The sequence below is a fragment of the Phymastichus coffea genome, unplaced genomic scaffold, assembly GCF_024137745.1.
Source record: "Phymastichus coffea isolate CEN01 unplaced genomic scaffold, Cenicafe_Pcof_1.1 PCOF00092, whole genome shotgun sequence".
Classification (NCBI taxonomy): domain Eukaryota; kingdom Metazoa; phylum Arthropoda; class Insecta; order Hymenoptera; family Eulophidae; genus Phymastichus; species Phymastichus coffea.
This window is the reverse complement of record NW_026706903.1, coordinates 1,030,848-1,052,841: the sequence shown is the minus strand read 5'-3', so window position 1 is coordinate 1,052,841 and position 21,994 is coordinate 1,030,848. Positions and strand designations below refer to the sequence as shown.

General features: G+C 40.7%; 2 protein-coding genes across 3 annotated transcripts; both read left to right on the top strand.

The window, feature by feature from the left end:
* Positions 1-13,161: 13,161 nt before the first annotated feature.
* LOC131669359 (sideroflexin-2) lies at positions 13,162-16,551 on the top strand. 2 transcript variants are annotated; one of them, XM_058944187.1, is made up of 9 exons: positions 13,162-13,318; positions 13,600-13,836; positions 14,192-14,362; positions 14,716-14,914; positions 15,214-15,339; positions 15,405-15,471; positions 15,554-15,653; positions 15,818-15,865; positions 15,940-16,550. In XM_058944187.1, exons 2-9 carry the CDS (start codon positions 13,676-13,678, stop codon positions 16,052-16,054), a joined length of 987 nt encoding a protein of 328 aa, XP_058800170.1. In that variant the 5' UTR covers positions 13,162-13,318; positions 13,600-13,675; the 3' UTR covers positions 16,055-16,550. The 2 variants fall into 2 exon arrangements, with proteins under 2 accessions (XP_058800170.1, XP_058800169.1); XM_058944186.1 differs by lacking the exon at positions 13,162-13,318 and adding an exon at positions 13,325-13,519 and having other exon boundaries at positions 15,940-16,551.
* Positions 16,552-17,430: 879 nt separating this feature from the next.
* On the top strand, positions 17,431-21,918 carry LOC131669355 (inhibitor of growth protein 3). Its single transcript, XM_058944179.1, has 6 exons — positions 17,431-17,539; positions 17,999-18,070; positions 18,146-18,505; positions 19,008-19,455; positions 19,978-20,347; positions 20,468-21,918. The coding sequence occupies exons 1-6, from the start codon at positions 17,512-17,514 to the stop codon at positions 20,582-20,584; spliced, it is 1,395 nt and encodes a 464-aa protein (XP_058800162.1). The 5' UTR covers positions 17,431-17,511; the 3' UTR covers positions 20,585-21,918.
* Positions 21,919-21,994: the final 76 nt, after the last annotated feature.

Sequence of the window (21,994 nt, the reverse complement as noted above, 5' to 3'; positions counted from 1 at the left end):
TCTCGTGTTTTCATAGATACTTCATAAAACGATAAGAGCGTGTGCGAAGCCCCCGGTTTCTTTTCTTTCCTTATCGGCCCAGATAAAACATAGTATCGACCGCCGAGACTTACCAGCTAATTTCTCTTTTCGCGAGTAGAAACATGTATACATACGCGATGTACTTATATGCATAGAACGAGACAGCCGGCGAGTATCTCTCGAAGCTCGCGAGTCCCTCCCCCAGTTTATACAGTACGAAAGCGCACATTCGCCGTGAAAAGCATTCCTTCGGCCCGTACCATGCTCAATGTTTTCCCAAGCCGTCCTATCCGTCGAGAAGGGGGAGCCTTCGCTGATAATTGAGAAATTTTCGTGAGCCACCGCGAGTCTTGGATCTCCAGGTGTGTTTCGCTAATTTATCGTGTTTCGCGTCTTCGAGCGTAAATCAAAGCAGGTTAATATCCCTTTACGAGGCGGCGGCGTGAATTTTCGCGTTTCTCTCTCGGTTGTCTAATAGCTCGTAAAGCGCCGGCTAGACGTTAATTAAGTGGAACAATTTATGCAAGGGCTGTGGCTTTCTCGAACGCAAGTGTGCGTACCGTTTTGCCTCGACTCATTGCGAAATAAGAAAGGAACACACTTGACTAATACATCCCCACGCGTCGTCTGTTCTCGCGCGGCCTTTTATCTCGACAATGATATTTGCTGAAAACGAGAACCTTTCGGCTAATCAATCCCGTTCATCGAGCTATTCATCGAGCTATTTACCGAGCGCGCTCTTCTCGCGGTTGTAATCTATTTTTTTTTTTTTTCACTTCTCAAAATATTTATAAAGCTTCATGTAAATATTACACTCTACTGAGCGACACGACAAAAGTAAACGAGTATACCAGTACGCAGCTTGTAAGAATGGATAGAAGTCTAAGATTCAGCCTTGATCTAGAAAGATAATAATGGTATTCTATTCGAAACGATCGATATGCCACGTACGAAAGCATAATAAATACTCGAAGCAAAAGAAAACATTTACGACGTTATATTAGGTGCTCTATCTATTCTGTTGGACTATACCTTTACTTTTACCCCCATATTAATAGGGGAAAGAAAAAGCTGCTTGATATGAGCCGCGGTAAACTGCAATTGTTGCTTCTTTCTCTCCGGTCTGGTTTTTTCTCTTCTCTGTCTGTGAACAATTTCCGCCGATGATTACCGCCGCCGCCGCCGCCACCGCCGCCGCGCGAGTTACATTCGTTACGTCTTGTTTAATAACAGCCCACACCTATTGATTTTCCCTCTATCCAGCTAACGGAGAAAGACGAGGCTTGGGGTCGAAGGCCGTCAATTTTCTCGTGCGGAAATTTCGCCCTCCACGATAAACACGGAGAAAAAGGTACGCGAATTAATTTGGTTATTCAGGATTCGTTCGGCGATCGATCATTTCTGCATTAAACTATTAATAAGCTTGTTTCGAGCCGTGCCAAAATAAAAGGCGCGCGCGCGCAACGTGGCTTGCGACATTCGATGAAACTTGCAACATTGAAACCATTATCGTGCCTATCTCATACATATATTTTTGAGGCTGCGCGTATGCGCCATGTACTCTTCTTGCTAGCGCGTCCCACTGAATTATTCTCCACCGATAAACTTTCATCCACGCTACATATTTCACGAAAGTACTTGGTTTTTCATCTAGACAAAGTTTTTCTCTTATTTCTCTAGCCATCAATCTAGAATACGACGTCGACCTTAATGGAAAGAGAAATGTCGCCGGAATCATTATTTATAAGCTACTTTACAATTTTAAGATTACTGAAATTCATTTATGCAAAGTGGCGCGACTTAATTACTTTGCATATTTCATTATCTTTTTTCGATCGAGTACTTGGTTTTTCTTTTGAGAAAAAAGGCGAGGAGCACCGAGGAGCGCCCAAGAGCGGGAAGATAAAAAAAATGTGAGATTATCGAGGAGTTGTAAAACCGAGGTGAAAACTTGTTATCTGCGGAACTCCAGCCAATTCGGCATTTAATTATCCACAGTCCCCCCAAAAGAGATATGAAATTCCTCGGATGCACGTGACACGTAGAATGCCGTTAAAAGCGCAGCTTTATTTGCGAGCCATTCCCGTAATGTCCGGCGATATATCGGGAGAGGCATCGAGGCAAGAGCTGACGGGAAAAACTCGAACTCGGCGAGTGATCTGGCCACGCGAAAATATGGCGTCGTCGGCCGTACGTAGGCCCAGCGACGCTGCCTTAGCTCGCAGTTTGTCGGTGCGCCAAGTTAACGAGCGTCGAGAGCCACACACGAGACTCGCCGCAACTGCGCGTGTGCGAGGAGAGCGCGCACGTTCGCCTCCTCGCGCTTCGCGGAAACTTGGTCGCTCTCGCGGATCCGCTGCACACACGCATCCGCGCGGAAATCGATGGAGCGTCGCGGGACGCGCGTCGATCATCGTACTTTTAAGGCGCTCGGCCGCAAGAAACTCTCGCTCTCCGCGGCTTTTTTTCCTCTCCTCTTTTAATTGCTATTTTGAACTGCCCGCGCGGGACGGGAACAAGCCGTGCGCCGAGCGAAACGACTCGACGACTCGACGACTCGCGCATCCGCAAACACTCCGAGGGCTTTCGGCGGGCATTAAAAATACGCGGGCCGCCTTGCGTCACGCGCGGAAAGAAAGAAGCGAAGAAATCGCGCGTGTTGTATTTCAGCGGCGCGCAAAATCATTCGGAGCCGCGTGCGAGCGTTTAAAAATACATCTCTGGACGTTATTTTGGGTGGGGCAGCGAGTTGGCGCGATTTAAAAAGCACGCGCGCCAGTGATTCATCGATTTGATTCCCGAGCCAATCGAACGGGCCTCGCGCGCTCGCTCGATGCTAATTTGGGGGACATTCGGTTCCGTTTGACCGCTTTTGTTGCCACTCGCAGGGAGGAATTAATCGAAGCTCGGAGATAAGCCGCCATTAATCGAGCGCGAGTCGTCTGTCTCGGGGCATATTCTCCGAGACAAAAAATAAAAGCGCGCAAGATAGAGTACCCCGAAACTTTACGAGTTGTACACGTAAGTTGCCTCTCGGCGCTCGGGCGCACCAAAAACTTTTCTCTTTCCTCCCCATCTTCTTCAGTCACGACGCTAATAATCTCAAGACGTATAACTCCGTCTCTCTGATTGTTCGTCTTCGTCTTTTAATTCCTGCCACGTCAAAGAAAAGAAAACGCCAGAGGTCCGTAATTATGCACTTGAATATCGCCTTAGAACAATCTGCTCTTCTTTCTTTTTTTCTGCAATGCACCTTTGCGCTCTTATGGGAACGTCACCGTCGTGTCTTTAGCACTTATATTTGAATTTATCGCTTCAACATTATTTTTATATAGCCTGAAACCTTAAATTAATTAATTTCTGCCGATAATTAAAATCAGTTAATTAATACGCATTTCGTGAATACAGTTTCATGTAAAATTCAGATTTTCATAATTAACTAGCTCAGGAGTATGAGGCAAAATTGAAATTAAATTCGGACGCTATATTCGGAAGGATGCACCGCGGGCCGAAAAAAAAGCGAAACAACAAGAACATACTTTTAATGGCGCGTTAACAGCGAAATTATCTCATCTGTAAAATTAATGTCACGCGAAAATTGCAGGGCACAGCAACAGAAAAAGAAATGAGTTGTCGGCGAGAACGGCAAAAAGAAGCCGCGCCAATTTAGCACAAGAGAGGCCAATTTCTCTAAATCGAATGCACATGCACACACGTCGCGTATACACGCAGCAAACCCCTCCTCGTCGAAAGCGAAACTGACCCTTAATAAAGGTGATGCCTTTTTTTAGGGCTCGATCGAGCAGAAAAATGAGAGTGCCACTTGAAAGTCTGATTCGCTGACTCCTCTTTTTTCTTTCTTTTCTTTATTTCAGCTGCTCTAATTCGCACATTCAAGTAGGTATACATTGCTCGCGCCGGATATTTCTGAGGCTTTGTCATCGAGCGTGAAGCTGTGAAATGTAAATATTCTACTTGCTGTTCGCAACTGAATTATCGATTTGTCTCTTTTTTTGGAAATTGCTTATTTACGCGTCTCGAAAAGTACTCTGAACATAATGTATATATAAAGACACGTTTGTTATCTATGCAAACGTCGCGTCCGACGCGATAAAACAGAGCCGAAAGTGTTTAACAATAATATTTGAACTAAAAACGAATGACGACGAATTTTCTTTTGTTCGCGCAAGCTTGCAGTCATGACAATCGAGTGCCGATGTGTTTAAAGAGTTCGTCAGCTCGGAACACAAAGGGAAAGCAGACGAGGATGGCCAGCGAAAAGCACGACTGGCGTCGTTCGCAAGCGAATGGACATTGTCGTTTTAATGAACATTGGCGTCGGATGAATCTTGGCGGCTGGCAGTGGCGGCGAAGGAGGAATGATCGCAATGTTATGGCATTGTCGGACGATACATCATCGAAATGACAGAGCTGGCAGGGCGGGTGAAATCAATAATCCGCAGTGGCACATCGAGAAAGCGGAAACATCAGCAGAATCTGGCAGCAGCGCGAATAAAAGGGACCGCGCCCGCGGGCTCGGCCCGCCGCGGGCAATCAGTATCGTCAGCGTCTTTCCCGAGATAGTCGAACAGCTGTTCTGTGTGTGCGTGTGCGTGTGTGCGCGCGCGCGCGCGCGCGCGTAGGCGCAGAGGGCTCGCTCGGAGGAGAACCGTGGGCACCTGCAGGCGCGCTCCCGTCGCGTCTGTGTGCCGGGGCACGTGCGCCCGTGTACGTCAGTGCCGGCGTGGCACGACGCAGTGACGTGGCTCCAACGCGCCGGTGCCCCGAGCACCATCTTTGTCTCCTCGCGCGGGACACGAGCCCGCCGTTATCGTCGCTCCGCGAGTCGCAGTGGATAAACGTTGTTCCACCGGCGACTGGTTCGCCGGTCATTTGTTGAACGATCGTGGCCCTATCTTGGAGCGGCTCGATAAGAGAAGCGCGTGGCGTACGTGTGTCGGGGCATGTTTGCAATTATTGCCACAAGCTCTCTCTCCCTCTCTCTTCGACATTTGCACTGATTATTTTTATTGACGAAGCATTCGAAGACCGACCGACAGATGTTACCGCATGACCTGTGCGAGCGCCCATAGCGATGCTTGGATTGAGCACACAAAGCAACCTTTTCGTTGCCGACCTGACGAGAAATCCGCCAACAATCCGTGAAAACGTTACACGTACGCAGGGTATTAGCGTTATTCCACGCGGCAAAAGTGGCCACATGATGAAGGGACACGCGAGAGAGAATGAGAAGACAGCCTCTCCTTTGGAAATTGCATCGCTCGACGCCGAGGGTTCGCTAATGCACAACAGCTCGTCGAGGGATTTCGTTCTTCCTTTGGGCTATACGTAGGGCTCTTATGTATATTTCGTCTGGTTGCCTGTGTGTGTTGAGTAAATAAAGTATGGTTTTCAAGGAGAAGGAAAAAGCATTTGGTATGCGTCTTGTTTAAAGAGGTTTAACACTAGGATCATTTGGAGTTGCTTCAAATTTTCAATTTTATATAAGATTCGGTAAAGCTAATGAAAAATTATTTATTTTTATTGAAAGTATGCTTTGGAGCAAACGTCAAACAAGCAATGAAGCCAATTTCGAACACACGGAGCATTAAGAGCAACATTAAAATGAGAGGAAAGAAAATTAAAATCTGAACGAGCTGTGTGTGGAAGTATGACGCGCATGTACGGGGTGTTCGAAAAGTAACCATTTTATATTGCTCGCTCGGAGTTTTAAGGTTCTTACGTAACGTTGATTACGCTCTCAGCCAAGTTTTTCGCTTTTCGTTTCGTCGATTCCTTACAAATTTTTCACGGCTGTTCTCACTTTGATTCGCAGTCACTTGGTCTTTTTTTGCCTTTACGTAACAATTCCATTGTATTCTATTTTTCATGAGAATTCCAAAGTTGCTACAAGCAGAAAAACATTAGAAGACTCTAAAGTCATGTACATTCGCGATTACAAGATGTAACAGTTTGCATGAAACATTTTTATTGTTAAAGGCCATTGTAGTTTAACGATTTTCTACTGTAAAACCCCATTTAAGTCGACAAGAAAAAAAATTGTCCTTCACTTTAAATTTAACAAGACGACGATGGTTCGGGCATTATGTATCCGTAGCCGGGCAATATATAATTATAAGTTTCAGTCCGATTATATCGATTACTCAGTTAGAGTCACAACGCTATTGTTAAAAATGAATATTCAAATTCTCATAGAGCGAAGCTTTCAAATGTCCATTTCTGTAATTATATACTTTTTATGCTCTCATGCACATTGTTTTTCTTTTCGCTCGCTGTGCAACGGCAAACGAGTGATGACGCCAATTGGAATTTTTATGCATTCATCACAGCCTTGCCAACAACAAAGTCGTAATAAAAAAGATAATAATAAAATAAAGAGTCCTTGACCATGGATCGTTACTTGCACGTTCACCCGTTACATACAGCCGCACAAAGGGAGTAGTAGTAGTAGTATAGAGAGAGAGAGAGAGAGAGAGAGAGAGAGAGAGAGAGAGAGAGAGAGAGAGAGCAGTTCGAGAAGGGAGCGTAGCACGGTGAGTGTGTCTGTGTGTGTTGGACGTTTTCCCCGGAAGGGCTCAGAACCCAGGGATTCCGCTCCTGCGCCTGATGTTGGATCGGATTTTCGGTTCTCTCTCTCTCTCTCTCTCTCTCTCTCTCTCTCTCGACGAAGATTCATAAGCGCACAGCGCATTTGAAATTTAAATTTTTTCCGTTTTTAATTTCTTATTGGAAGAAAGACAATTTCGTTCTTCTCGATGGCAGCATTTTCAGCAAACTCGTCACGTACAAACGCACGCGTCGGCATGGATAAAATCGGCGTGTATGTAGCGCGCATGGGTATGCGTATGTGTATGATTGCGATCCGAAATGGAGATATATTCCTAACGACACATCCCACGCATAACCTTTCTTTTATTTTGCTTTATTTCATTGTTTTTTTGTTCGGATTTATTCGTCTGCACCGTGGCCCATCGACGTTCCGCTTAATTTCTAATTTTTCTTTTTTTCGTTTCGAAGGAAAGTTGCAATTGTACGGTAGTGATAACAATTACCATCAAGCAGTGGACAGACGCGTTGCTCATGATTACGGTACGCGACGATAAACCACATTTAATGACGTTTTTACTTCTCTTCCCAGCCGGGACCGATGACACACCCACAGGCCACGTTAATCACTAACACTAAAGCATTCGGCTGCGCGCGCGAGCGCAGCAGTACACACCCAAAAGCGTCTACTTTCGTGATTTACGAATTCTCCACGTTATTACTACGAGCTGCGACGACAATCGCGATGATCAACCTCGCATTCCGAAAACTAACAAATCAACATAGAATGAATTAGCATGTAAAATTTCAACCCTCGAAAAATTTTTTTTTTCTTTACGAGTGCCTCGACCTCTTCTGTTTCTATTTTTTTCTCAACGGGACGCACCCTGAAAACGTCTTCTTGCCTGCTAATTAACACTGGCAGCAGCGTAGCGTCGTGAGCTCTTTGGGAATGCTGATGGCTATGCACGCGACGAGGAAAACGCTTGCTGTGGAAAAAGCCGATTCTTTTCTTTTTCAAGATTTATTCCCAAGTTTCGGTCTTTTGTCATTGTAGTCCAAGGATCGTATCTTCTCTCTCGCCGGCTAGGATTGTAATTTAATAGCATATCTTGTCTTGGCTTCCCAGGCCACTTTAGCCATATAACTTTCTTAAGAACTTCTTGCGCCATCTGTGCTCCAGACAAACAAGTATCTTCTTCGTTTTTTAATGTTATATTGTGTGCAATAACTAACATCACGTGCAGCTTGATGAATTTCATCGGTCGTTCCAAGTTAAGAATGAACGTAGTTTTATAGTTGTTAATTATTGCTGCTATGTACAACCAAGTGTAATTGTGGTATATAACGAACTGCCTTGGACTAGACAATTTGTTTTAACGATTTTGATAAACCAAACCACGTCGAAAATATTATCGAGATTATTTGCAAACGACCATGATGCATTTCAAAGTTTGGCCACAAATCGACCGTGAGACGACTTAACGCGTTGTTAATGTGAAAACTAGTTTTTACGTCTAATTTCATGGGAGTAACAGCTTTATCATATAATTAACAAACTATTAAAATTTCTCCGTCAATCGTTCACAGACTTTACCCTCGATAATGTAAAAAAGTAATATCATTTGCTTGGAATTATTGTGGAAACGACAAAAGGCGATAGGACATTGTCGACCGACGTGAAGCCGAGTGAGCAATCCAAAGTTGCAAGCACTTGCAATATTGCCTTGGAATCGATCTGGCATGGCCGTTCCTTTAGCCGCACGAAGAGAGAGACAAACGCCCATAGCGGCCAAGAGAGAGAGGAAATTAAATAGCACAACGTTGAAATCGATGTTTACCAAACCATTTCCCTCTATACCTCTCTCAGATGTTCGTTTGACAATGTCAACTCGTTCCGACATTCTGCATTGTTAACAATTTTATTACCGGTTGTATTTTTCATCTTTGTCGGACTACGATTTCCGTGATGGATTTTTCATAATTGATGCTTTCTGCCGGATCCCGTGTCGACTGTTTTCGGAGGGCGACGCTTTGGACGAGTCGTTGGACGGATTTCGCGCGTCAATAAACCACTCTTTTAATCTACTCGTGCGTTATTCCATGAAACTGTTTGCAAGAGATTTTCTTCTAATTTTTTTTTTTGTTCTGACAAGTCAACGTTCTGAAAGCCTTGAGCAAGAATACTTTTTTTTTAATACATTCTTCGGGTAATGTCAGTCTTTCACAGCTTGATAACCACGATGTGCTACTTACTTTGCGACCTTCATAAAAGGAAGTTCCCAATTTTCGTGCACACAATTTATGAACGTATATACACATGTGCGTATACGGCAGCTTGTTTTTTTGTGTCAAAAAGAGTTGAAACTGAAGGGAATACCTCTCCAGTCATCGATCATTTTCCAAATCCCTTCGTCTTTAATATGCATCTGTTCTCCGACGAACAAAGAAATGCCAAGTAATCAATACAATGGCTTTTACTCATGTCGACGTATGGAAAGCACCATCGTTCGATTGGTCAATCAAGGAAGATCGACTTGCAAAAATAAAAATTTCACGTTGAAAGAACGACTATTGCAAACTGACAGTGTCGTAAACATATCGTCGTCATATCCTGGACCCTACGGATGAGAGAAAAGCTGCGGACCAGCTGTTTCGTTTCCCATATACCGCCTTGCTTTCTTTTCACTTTCTCCTCTCTTCTCGTCTCTCTGCACCACTTGTCGCTCTTTATTCTCTCTTTCTTTTCGCATGCCTCATTCCATTTCACGCGTTTGCTTTTTATTCTTTGACTTTTACCCTCCTCTCTTCCATAGTGTCGACGATTCCGTTCTCGTTCGAAAAAGTTGCGGTTTTCGTTCGAATGCCTTTTTGCCGTACAATATTGCTGATGCCTTATTCCTTCGATAGTTCGTTCCTAGCATCGCTTGTTTCGTAGAAAAGTTCATCATATTCTTATTTTCACGCTAATCATTGTGCGACCTTTGAACAATTTTAAAGTCATTGTTTTTATTGTGTAGAATAAATCAGTTTCGTTTTAAATATAACGTAGAACATTTAAATAATGTTAGCTCTTCGTATACTTTTCTCAACAATAATTTTTCAAAAATACACCGAATAAAGTTACAATCCACTTTTATTCTAGAATAAAAATACCGTATGATTATAAAAATAAAATAATCGATATATTTGAAAAGCATATTTTGATTCGTTCAAGGCTCATCTCATGAATATTAAAATTGTTCGACGCAGCGTTAACGTAAAATCAATACCTAACGGAACACACGTACATTACTTAGGCATACAAGTAATATTTAATATTATTTGTAACAACGTTATTAATGAAAAATAGGTTTTTGCTTATCGAATCATCATTAAAATTCTCGATGTGAATTCGATTGTATAATCAATCCGAAATTATCCGTACGACAGTTTTAAATGGCAAATATTCCATTGGTTTTGCATGAGTCGAAAGCACAATAGCATAAATAATAAGGACCGAGATTTTTATTTGTCTAGAAGCGAGTGCCAAGAGTGCATAAAGCCGAAATCCTATAAAACAAGAAAAATGCGACATTTAAAGGCAAAAGCTTTCTTTGCATCATGATGTAGAAAGATTACATCCCTTGCACGCGAAGTTAGACGGATTGGGAAAGGTTTTCGCATTCCACGGTTATTCGCAAGTAAAAAGAGCGGAGTTAATTTAGGGAGGAGTTTCTTTTTTCTTTTATGTATCTTCGCGCTCTAGGATTATTTGCATTTTTTGAATGCGAGTCTGTGTATTTTCCTTTTTTTTATTTTTTTGTTCTTTCGAGATCCTCGGGGAAATCGTGAGCGCAGTTGGCCTCGGAAAGCAAAAAATTGCTCTCGAGCCGCTTTTAATGCTCCTAGAGATAAGCTCGCGAGTGCGAAGGGCGGGAGAGCGAGATAGAGCGAGCGAGTTATCCGATGAAACGTCTCTTTTTGCGTTGGGAGGACGGCGCGATAAGCCATGTACGTTTTTTTCACTTCAGCTCTTTGATTGATCATTTTGAAATTCGAACTGTTAGCGCGCGAGGCATACGCGCTTTGTGTCTTTTTTTCACAAAAGCTCTGGAATTCCTTTGTTGCGGGACTCATTGAGAGGCTCGCGAGCAGCGGCGTTAACAAGGCTCAATTAAGATGCACCAGATGTTGCTCGTAATAAGCCCAAGTTATTTCGTTATTACGTACGTCGAAAATAATGACTGTATATCCTCGAAGCTGTCCATTTGTAAGAGAAACATGCTCATTGTGACACTGAAAAAGAAGGGAAAGAGCTGACTGGCAGGGTTTCAATAAAGCCGTTCTTCAGAGTAATTAAAGCATAACATTGTCTTAATTAACGTTTTCGGGCGTATCTTCAATCTTTACGTAAAGTCCTTTTGTTCCTTCCTCATTCTTTCTCTTCATTCTACAATTTCGCTTGGTTTTCTCTACCTCCCTTCTCCCGTTCCGCTATCATCCTGCCATCTCTTTCAGTGTAATTTCTGTATTATTACGCTCGCACTACCATTACATTTTTATCTGTTTCCATTCCTAGTTCGAGCGTAAGCCGTCGTAAGCTCGCGCGTTTTTCGATTCTGACAAGGCGCGCCCAAGTTCTCGCTCAACTTGCTTTCGCGTAAAACTTTCGAGAACTCCACCAGTTTTGTTTCTGTTTTATTCCAGCCCGCGGAAGGTACTTTGGATCTATTATGTACGCCAGATAATACACGCACTCTCTTCACTCCTTTTCCCATCTCTTCTTCGACATTGCCCTTCTGCATTCGACTTTTCAGAAGCTCGTAATTTGCACAAGTCAACAAGTAGGCTAAATTGTTGGAATGCCTTCGCATGTAAATCCGTTGCAAGGACAAACTACTCCGGCCCTTGGAGCGATGGAGGACTTGAGCAAAAACCATTTGAGAGTTTAAGATTGATTTAACGATGGCTAACAATCGGACCACCGATTTCCTGTCTAATTAAGAATTGACCGGGCAAACTTTGTTACGCTCGAGCGTCATTGCCGGTTATAGCTGGACGTAAATCAAGTTGCCTAACGGCAGGCGCTAATTGAATTGTCCTCTCCTGGTTTTATTGGATATCGACTGTGAGTGCCGCCTGTACGTATCAATTTTTTTCAAAATAATAAAGACAAATTATGATCGGTTTTTCGCATCGACCACGGATCATTCAATTCCGATACTCAAGACATTTTCATGGATTTTCGTCTCGATCGAGTAATTCGCATGATTTGCAAACTCATAAATCATCAATTAATTATTAGTATTAGCGTAAAATTGATTGGGCGAGCGAAAGAAGAGCGGAAAACAGTTGAAGCCATAAATATTATAACGCATTTCCAGCCCCTGCGTCGTCCACCGCAACACGAACCGCAACAATAACAGCAACAAAAAAGAGAAACCTTCGCTACAATTTTTTTCCTCTCCTCCGCAAATGAGAAATTGCTCGTAATGGCTCGCTACGCACAGGAGAAGAAGCAGTGCCGTCGTAAATAAACGATCGACACGAGTCGTGCGCAGCAAATTCAGCTTCTTGCCAAGAAAACCCTTTGGCGTGCGATCGTCGAAGAAGGGTGTCGATACACATTCGCGATGGCGCGATAAGAGCGTAATGCGCGCGTGTGTGCGTGCGTTTGACGTTTCCTCTACAGAGGAGGGTCTCTGAACCTCACCCGGCTTTCGCGCAGATCTAATTAACTGTGTTGTCGCCTTCCGCGCGATGTGTGCAATATGCGTGGATGTACAATACGTTCGTGCACTAGAGAGAGAGAGAGAGAGAGAGAGAGAGAGAGAGAGAGAGAGAGAGAGCTAAATGTAATTAACTACCGGTGCTGTGCAGCGCGCGCACGGATGTGTGTCATCATTTGATGCTCGATTATTATGAGGATGCCCAAATGCGAAATAATAGAATTTGATGCTTGAAACATACGGTAAAAGTAAGAAAATTCACTTTTATCACGGCGAATTGATCGACTGAAACAGCAAACGATCAAGGGTTCCTTTAATAAACTCACATCAGTAAGATAATAAGTGTAAGTTTGTTGGACATATTGCATTTTCTATCCAACGTGACGTCAATTAGAACTCACCCCATTCAATAATAAAGAAAACATAAGCCCCTCTAATCCCCCTCTAAAAAAAAACATTGAAGTAGTCATATATTTTCATTAGAGTCGTACCACCAACAGACAACTCGATGTAATCTTTAAAGGGAAAAGCTCCAACACATCGTCGCATTTTTTCCCTTGAAATTGTTTTTTATTTATTATTTTTTTTTTTTTTTGACAAATTGATCATTTATCACTAAAAATAAAGGCTCGAGAAAAATCATTCTCAACGCCCCCCTGAAAGAGAAAAAAACATCATTCATCGTAGCACCCTGAAGAAAGCAAAAGCGACGGTCGATAAGGGTCGCCTGCGTGCGTCTCCACCATCCCGACCGAGTGTAGTCGGCTCGGGTTTTGCTGGCGCGCGCAGGCGCTCGAATGTTGGAAAACGTGCGCGCTCACGTGAGCCAACATAACGGAGGCTTCTGGAGTAGGTATAGTGCGTGGCACTGTGCCCGTGCGCGGCTAAATGCGATTATCATCGCGGCAACATTCGCAGCAGTTCGCCGAGGATGGAGCAGCTGCGTAGTCGAAGCTGCGGCGCGGATTCGTTATAGATAAGGCAGCCGGGGGCCCTTTGGCGGCCGACAAGGCGGAAAGGTGGGTTCGTCGGACTGTCGCGATGGCGTTGCTTCGCTTTGCGCGTCTAGCCGGACAGTCGTCGAAGCAGGCCTTTCCGAGTTGGCGCACGACACGCGGAAAAGTAGCGCGTGCAGAGCGACCACTCGCGAGCGAGCTTGCCCTGCGAAAAGACGATGCGACTTTATTGATTTTCTCGTTTTCCTTCGCTCCCGGCTCAAGGTTCTTCGACACACTTTCCACGAGGCGAAGGGAGACGGGGAAGGGGGTAGGGCTTCTTGAATTTCATCTCTGTTTTTTAGGCTGATCGACGCAACTGCGGACTCGAGGGACAGAGAGCGCAAAAGCGTCACTTGGCAGCAGCCGTTCGTTCTAAGAATGGCGAAGCCGGACGAAAGACTGGACTTGGACAAACCGCTCTGGGACCAGAGTACGTTCATCGGCCGATGGAAGCACTTCGCTTGGGTGACGGATTTTCGCACGTGCATCACGCCCGAAAACGAGCTCTTAGCCGCCAAGGAGTTGTGCGAAAAGTACAGGTATGTGCGTCGCTTTCACTTTCCGTCATTGATCTACCATCAGGTCAGTTGATCTTTCGCGAATATTGGCTTTCGCAGAGCGAATATGAATTACGTAATGCCTACATTGGCGCGCTATTTTTAGCAGGAAAAAAAACATTAACTCGAGCGCGCAGAATTGAGAACGAAAGTAAATCGAAATGCGCATTTCCGATGAACAGCCAAGACTATGTACTGTACCGTGCTTAGTCAGTGATGTTGATGGTAAATGTATGCGCGTGTGAACAATCAATGAAATTCGCTGCGCATCGGAATGTATACGTGACTCACCGACAAATTCGTGGGGTCGTTTTCTAAGCTTAGCTATTCTTTGCAGGCTCAAGAAGGAGCCTCCAGGCACCACCGCGCAGCAAATCATTCACGCAAAGAAACTGTACGAGTCGTCGTTTCATCCGGACACCGGCGAACTGCAAAATGTCTTTGGTAGAATGTCCTTTCAAGTGCCCGGTGGTATGGCTATCACCGGTGTTATGCTGCAATTTTACAGGTGAAGTAAATTGTGTGGCTGCAATTGAAGACGGATGCATTTATTATCGGTACTTGGCGAGACGCTTTCTTAGAAATCCACTGTTGGTCGAAAGCAAGGCAAATAACAGATTACCGAGGTGTCTCGGAGTGATTATTCCGAGGAGTTGCAAGCCCTGTTTTTCCGAATTCGAAACTCCGCTCGGAATAACCGAGTTATAAAGAGCAAGGCTCTTTACACGACGAACACGGAAGTTGCCTTGCAGAGTTCTCATTTGCATAACGCCACCTCTAGTCAGAATTCATACCTACAAGCACTATTAAATTGCAGTTACGACCGTGAGCATTTGATCAAATTGTCATTTGTCTTTGCAGAACTACGACGGCAGTGGTATTTTGGCAATGGGTAAATCAGTCTTTCAACGCACTGGTCAATTATACAAACAGAAATGCAAACAGTCCAGTGACGACAAATCAGTTAGGAATAGCCTATCTAAGCGCTACTTCGGCTGCTATGATCACCGCCATTGGATGTAAGACTTACTGGTCAAAAAGGGCCAATCCTCTACTGGCTGTGAGTGTACTGTTATTATAGCAAATGCTTAAATGCTTCACACGACATTTCAATCAAATTCATTAACAATTTCATGTCGATTAGCCGATCACTTTCACAGCGTACAAATAATAACGTTTACAAAGTATTATTCGGCCATAGCAATTGCTTTATAACATTTTCGAATGAATATACGTCATTCCATTCGTGAGCTGCAGTTGATGTTACAAATGTTTTCGACAAAGTCGCGCGCGGTACACTTATAATTACCGATACTCGATTTTAAACAAATGATACTAATACTTGAAACAATTCTTTAGAGGTATGTTCCGTTCGCTGCTGTGGCTGCTGCTAATTGCGTCAACATTCCGTTGATGAGGCAAAACGAAATTCTCGGAGGTGTTGACGTTACCGATGAAAATGGCAATAAATTGACCAAATCACAGGTAACGTTTGTTTGTGGAAATGTCTTTTGCAATCTCACCATACCATACCATTATGTGCATTTCAGTTTGCGTCTGTGAAAGGTATTACTCAAGTTGTGATATCAAGGATTATTATGTGTGCGCCTGGAATGTGTAAGTAAAGGCAGCTAGTAGTTGCAAGAATCAACGTAGTGATTGAAATTGCGATTAATAAAAAAAATTGTTTTTCATTCAGGTTTACTACCTCCACTGATGGAACGTCTCGAAAGAAGAGCGTGGATGAAGCGAATCAAACCGCTTCATGCACCTTTTCAAGTACTTATGTGTGGTCTCTCGTAAGTATTCGAATTTTTTGCATTCTTTTTTGATAACAATGATTTCGAACTGCATCCAACAATCAACGGGCTGTAATTGCCAATTATGTTTTGCTTATTGTCATTTTTAATAACAACCGTTTTAATATTTTGATAGTCTTGACAAATTTATTCGCATATTTTAGATTGTCACTTATGGTTCCGACTGCGTGTGCGATATTCCCTCAAAGATGGTAAATATTCTAAGTACTAAAAAGATAAAATAATTGAGGGATAGATCGATTAATTTTATCAATGTATCTTTCAGTTCGATTTCATCGAAAACTCTGCAAAAGTATGAGCCAGAAAATTATGAGTTACTAAAAGCTAACTGTAAAGGAAGAGAAATACCACAATATTTGTATTTTAACAAGGGTCTGTAATAATATAAATAAAAAAAGGCAATTAGTTTTCTTCTAAACAAGCAATGGATAAACAAAATCTCGTATCATATCTACATAGACACAAAGTTCAAATAAGATAATTGAAAAAAATCTATTTTTATGGAATGTTGATCTCTGAGATATGAAAAATCAACACAATAATTAGTAATAATAATCTTATTTAAAATAAAAACAGATAAGGATAAATATTTTAAGACAATTAAGCTGTATAATTTTTGAGGAGTTGTTTTTTGCTCTTGTCTTCCAGATTTTCATGTTAATAGACTTGAATTCAATGAGTTGTTTAATCAAGAATAAAAGAAACTGCAAAAGCATATTGTACTAATGTGCATTTAATAATCAATCATGTGTTATATACTTTTAAGAGTAGGGCATTAATTTATAGCTTCATTTTTAAAATACTGCCATGTATGAGTTAAGTATTTTGTTAATAAAAAAAGTGAGTAACAGTTAATAAAAGAAGTGTATTTTTATATAAATAATGTATTAATAACTTACATTTAACCTTCTGATAGGTAATTTTGAAAAATAACAATATCATTATTTACATTGTCATATTTGCTCTTGGATGTCCACTATGCGCTGACTGGGGAGTTTGTGGAACATATCCAATTCTCTCTTGAATTTCAGCCTGAGAAACTTTACCTCCCCATGATGGAGGATTTGCAGGTCCTGCTTTTTCATTTTCTTTCTTAGATTCTTTTTCTTTCTTTATTGCCTCATATTCTGTCAAGTCATCAAGTCGTAGATCAATTCTTGTTGGGCTGCGTCTAATCATGTTTCTATGACCATTAATATTATTTGAAATTTTTTTTAAAGTTAAAAGAACTAACTTATTTTATTTGCTGTGAAAAGCTAAATTTCTAAACGAATAGTTTGAGTAAAATCAAAGATTCAATTAAAAATGAACACAGTGGCTTTGACTTGATTTAAATTGATAGTAAAAACTGTAAATTGTAGTTCGACTGAAATTCACCTATCTAGAATTTAGATATCGGTCTTTAGATTGTTAATAATTAAAAATATTGAACGCCACATTTGAATTTGGGCTCTTTAATCATTTCAACTACCGCATGTAAACAATCCTCTAAGAAAGATTTACCGTGAAAAGTACACCAAAAAATCACCATTTAGTAAAAAACTTAAGATGTTGAAATGCCAACGAGTAACGTGAACAACTTAAATAATATATTTTTAGCTGTCAAATTAAAAAACTTCGACTTACTCAAAAGCAAAAAGGCGGCTTGCGACCTGCTGGGTTGACTTTTTAGGTTATAAACTCACGAAGAGGGCGCGACGCGCTGGGCAAGCGGTAGACTATGTTGAAAGCACAGTATTCTGCGGGCAGTGACGCGGTGAGGACCACGCTAGTCTCTAGATCATATTAGTAAATAAATATTTGTTTAATACACTGTAAATTGAAAACAGATCCTAAGATGCTTTATCTGGAAGATTTCGTTGAGAGTGAGTGCATTTTATCCCCACTTTACGTTACAAACTTGTTGTATTTGATGTACTAAAATTTTGTGTTTTGAATGAAAATTTGTTGGCGGGCCACATTGAATACATTATAAATTTTTATTTTGTGTCAATATTTTTATTAAAATAAAAATTTTTCTTTATTTTAATACATACTAATATATTAGAAATGTTTTTTACAACAGGTTTTATAATTTATCTTTAAAATTTCAGTAAAAAATTTTAAGGTTAGTTTTATATTTTTTGTATGACCGATTTCATTTTCAATGAATACTTTTCTATGTTTTTGTTAATCATTTTGTTTTTGTTATCATTTCACTTGAATACATACATTTGGTTAGCAAGCTTTTGCCAACTTTTTTAAAACATTTCGATATTTTAATTATTTGAATGAACTTCAGAAGACTATGTTTATATGCTGAACAATTTATTGTTTATTTACAGTGATTGAACATCTCCCACAGGAATTGAGAGATAGGTTTACAGAAATGAGAGAAATGGATTTAGGAGTTCAGAGTAAGTCAGTTTGTATTCTAAATTGATATTTCGAAATTTTTCCATAATTTATTTTCATTATCAATTTGTCTTTAGATGCAATGGACCGGCAAGAGGAAAAAGCAGAAAAACTATTTACCAATGCCAAAAAAATGAAGCAGAGTGATAGGGATGTAGAATATGAATCGATAAGGCAGGAATATTACAAAATTTTAGATGATGCTGATGAGAAAGTACATCTTGCTGAACAAATGAAAGACTTGGTAGAAAGGTATCTTAGGCGACTAGATCAAGAAACACATAAATTTAAAATGGAATTAGAAGCAGATAACAAAGGCATCACAGAAATTTTAGAAAAGAGGTCCTTGGAGCTTGATCAGCCACAAACGAATAGCAGTCAAAAAGAAAATCGTTATAGTTTTAGTACTAGTAGATCTAGAGACAATCACAGTCACTGTAAGTATAATGTGTTAAATTTTTTCCATTTGCATTGCAAATTTAGTTCCAATCGAAATGATAACAGGAATCCAATTTATTTTATATTAACATCCGTTTTGAATAATAAATAAATGTTTCTTCAAGAGTTTTATTAGATGTTAATATAATAACTGTTTTATATTGTATTTACTTATTAATTATTTGGCTGAAAAATTGTACATTTCAATTTTCGTAATATGTATACATAAAATTAATGGGTATATTCAAAATTTACTGCACACTAATCAGCTTGTCATGCTTACATCCTTTTCCTTTTTCGCCTGATTACATTAATGAAAAACAACACGCGCTAAAATGTATTGCAACATGCAAACACGATGGGAGTTACACAAGACGGTAACTTACCTGTATCTAGAATGTAAAAGATTTGTAAGCTTTTTATAAGTTATCAAAATTTACGATGTTATTGACATCTTGTTATTACTTTAGTAATGCCTAAAATTATTGTAATTATTTGCAGCTCGATCGGAAAAGCGAAGAGACTCGAACGCCTCATCGACATCGATCGAGAAGCGTTTGGCCCCCGAGAAAATCGTCACACCCAGCAGTAGTCTTCCGGAGCCAAATCGGCCGACGACAGTAAACTCAGGTCCATTGTCAGTACCACCATCGCCATTACCCGCGACAGCACCAAGCAGCGGCGGCGGCGGTCTGGCTAATTCCGTCGGGCCTGTCAGTTATAATCTTGGTCACATAGGTGCCGGTGGTAATGCCATAGCAGCTGCTGCATCACAAGCCATTGCCGCGACACAGCATATGCAGCAAGGCAGGCGAACGGCCAGCTTGAAAGCAAGCTATGAGGCTATCAATACGGGTGGTGTACACGCTGCCGAATTCAGTAGGGAACTTGCCGGAGCCGCGCAAACCGCCATCGCGGCTATTCAGGAATCCTCGAAAAAGCATAAGAAGTGAGTATTCTGCGGAAGAGAGATTATGATTTAAACAAAGATAAGGTAGGTAGAAAGAGGTTTTGCTAAAGAAGAATTTGATGGATTTATTTTGAAAATTAAACTCTGATTACTTCCTAGAATATCTCTTGATTAATAAGAAAGACATTTGCGAGAACTCGAGGGATGAGTATATTTGTTGATCATATTTGGTATTACTCGTATTTTTCTAAAACTTGAGTACGGCAAATATTGATTTATAATTTCTCTTTCTCATTAGCTCAACAATGTTTATAAAAAGTTTTTTATTTATTCGCTTTTTCTGACGTTAAAATTACGTAGCCTTATACCAAACTAGAGGATAGATAGATAGACTAAATATTTTATCATGAAAAAAATTATTGAAAAAAAATTAAATAATTTTAGATACTAAATATGATGTTTATTTAAGCAATACAATCTTGATAATTTCTGCAGCCTGCAATTTTTGAAAGTAATTCTTGAAACAAAAACAAAAAAGCTAATTTTCAACTCTAATTTCAGAAAAGTAACATCGGCTAGCGTACCAAACGCTAGTGTGATGCCATCGTCGGCGCAGCAGCAGCACCAGTCTCATCAAGCACAACAGCAAGCACAGCATCAAGTGCAGACGCATCAAGTGCAACAACAACAACAGCTGCAACAATCGGTAGTGGCAGCAGCGCAAGCAGCGGCTGCCGCGGCAGCTGCAGCACTACAAGCTGTCGGTGGAACGATCAACGTCAGTCATGTCGCGGGTGCGGCGACCGGCGCTCAAGCGACCGTCGTTGCTGATGCCGAGAACCCTGACTGGACTTACGATCCTAACGAACCACGATACTGCGTTTGCAATCAAGTGTCCTATGGAGATATGGTTGCGTGTGATAACGCAGACGTAAGTTGTCAATCAAAATTCAAAATAGAAAGGTTTACTTTGAAGTCTTTTCATTAAATGAAGAGTTCAAAATCCTACAATTATTTGTTAATTAATGAGAATTGTAATTGTTTGTTTTAGTGTCCGTTTGAGTGGTTCCACTACCCGTGCGTAAATATAACCGCGCCGCCGAAGGGCAAATGGTATTGCCCACAGTGCACGTCCTCCATGAAGCGCCGGGGCAACCGAAAGAACTAAATACGCTTTTTTTGTTAATCTGCAGCGGTACTACGTATCGCTACTACCTCTTCGCCAACTCTCTTCGCTCGTTCAGGAAGAGAGTGTTCTAAATAATTAGTTAGCTGAGCAGCCGACTCTACGAATGATACAATTTTTATATAAAGTTTTTAATCGACGCGCTGCGATACGTTATTAGTATCGTCGATGCGGCAAAACTAGGTAGGATAATATTTTGCGAATTATTAGTGATATAAGCGCTGAAGTGAGACGAAGGACGATGTATCTCTTTTATTTTAATTGTCGCTCGTGAATGAACAGTGTTCACGATCATTGCATTTTATTGACTTTTTTCTCTGTTGATAATGCCGAGATTCGAATGGTAAGGAGGTTTTAAAGCGTTTACGATGTTTTTAAAATAGAAATCGGAGACTATAGTGGTTTTTTTAGCTTACGGAATTATTACAAGATTTATTTGTTTCTTTTTTTCATTCTATAACATCAACAAAACATGTAATTTGATCGAAAAAATATGACGCTTATTAAATGTATAGTGAATGAAAAAAGGTGATAAGACTTGAAAATAAAATATTCAATGTATAAAAGAAGTACATTCTAACATTAGATAAACGTATGGGTAAATAGTGTAAATAAATTCGATTTCACTTGTTTCAATAATATTCGATGACAAATTAACTGTTTGCAAATAGACGATTGCAATAAAAAACAAGGTTAATGTCAAAATCATGTGTACAAAAATTGGAGTTAGAAACAATGAGAGTTTTTTCAAAACTTCGTATCAGCGAACGCATTACTACGAAAATTTGCAAAATTTAAATTTTGCAGTGGGAAGACCATTATTCAGACCAGAATTGTATTATAGTGATCCAATATTAAAGAAAAAATCGTCGACTTATCGTCACCATTACGATGTAAAAAAGTCGACTGAAAAAATTGTAGAATTCTACGGGAAATTTGATTTGATTTCTACACATACTTTGAAAAATCTTTATGATGAATATAAATGTAAACCTGTTACCTTTCTGAAATATGACAGAACGCTTTCAGGTTTGTATTCAGATTTCATTGTAAAATTAACCATTAAGTATTTGTTTTGTCAACATAAGTTTGCAATAAATTGTCAATTAAGCTGATTGTTAAAAGAATTAATTTGTTTGTCTTGAAACAATAATCAAATATTAAAGCTACGCTTATGTTATATGAATTCGTGTTTCTTTTGTTCATTTAATTAAGGTTTACATTACAAGGATCCGTCAGGATCGTATGAAACGAAAATGCTGGAAAAATTTTGTAATGAAAGTTCAAATGTGGCAAAAGAAATAAACAGTTCTTCAAGTGAGAAACTGTGTTACATTGAATACACTGAACCTTATATCACTATCTACAAATCCCATTACGAAGACACTACTA

Excerpts from the sequence above, each read along its gene's own strand:
- LOC131669359 (XM_058944186.1), top strand. The coding sequence starts at position 13,341 with ATGGCGTTGCTTCGCTTTGCGCGTCTAGCCGGACAGTCGTCGAAGCAG. Across the intron at positions 13,520-13,599 it reads TCCTTCGCTCCCGGCTCAAG|GCTGATCGACGCAACTGCGG; the intron begins GTTCTTCGACAC and ends TCTGTTTTTTAG. Across the intron at positions 15,866-15,939 it reads GCGATATTCCCTCAAAGATG|TTCGATTTCATCGAAAACTC; the intron begins GTAAATATTCTA and ends TGTATCTTTCAG.
- LOC131669355 (XM_058944179.1), top strand. The coding sequence starts at position 17,512 with ATGCTTTATCTGGAAGATTTCGTTGAGA. Across the intron at positions 18,071-18,145 it reads AATGGATTTAGGAGTTCAGA|ATGCAATGGACCGGCAAGAG; the intron begins GTAAGTCAGTTT and ends ATTTGTCTTTAG. Across the intron at positions 19,456-19,977 it reads TCCTCGAAAAAGCATAAGAA|AAAAGTAACATCGGCTAGCG; the intron begins GTGAGTATTCTG and ends CTCTAATTTCAG.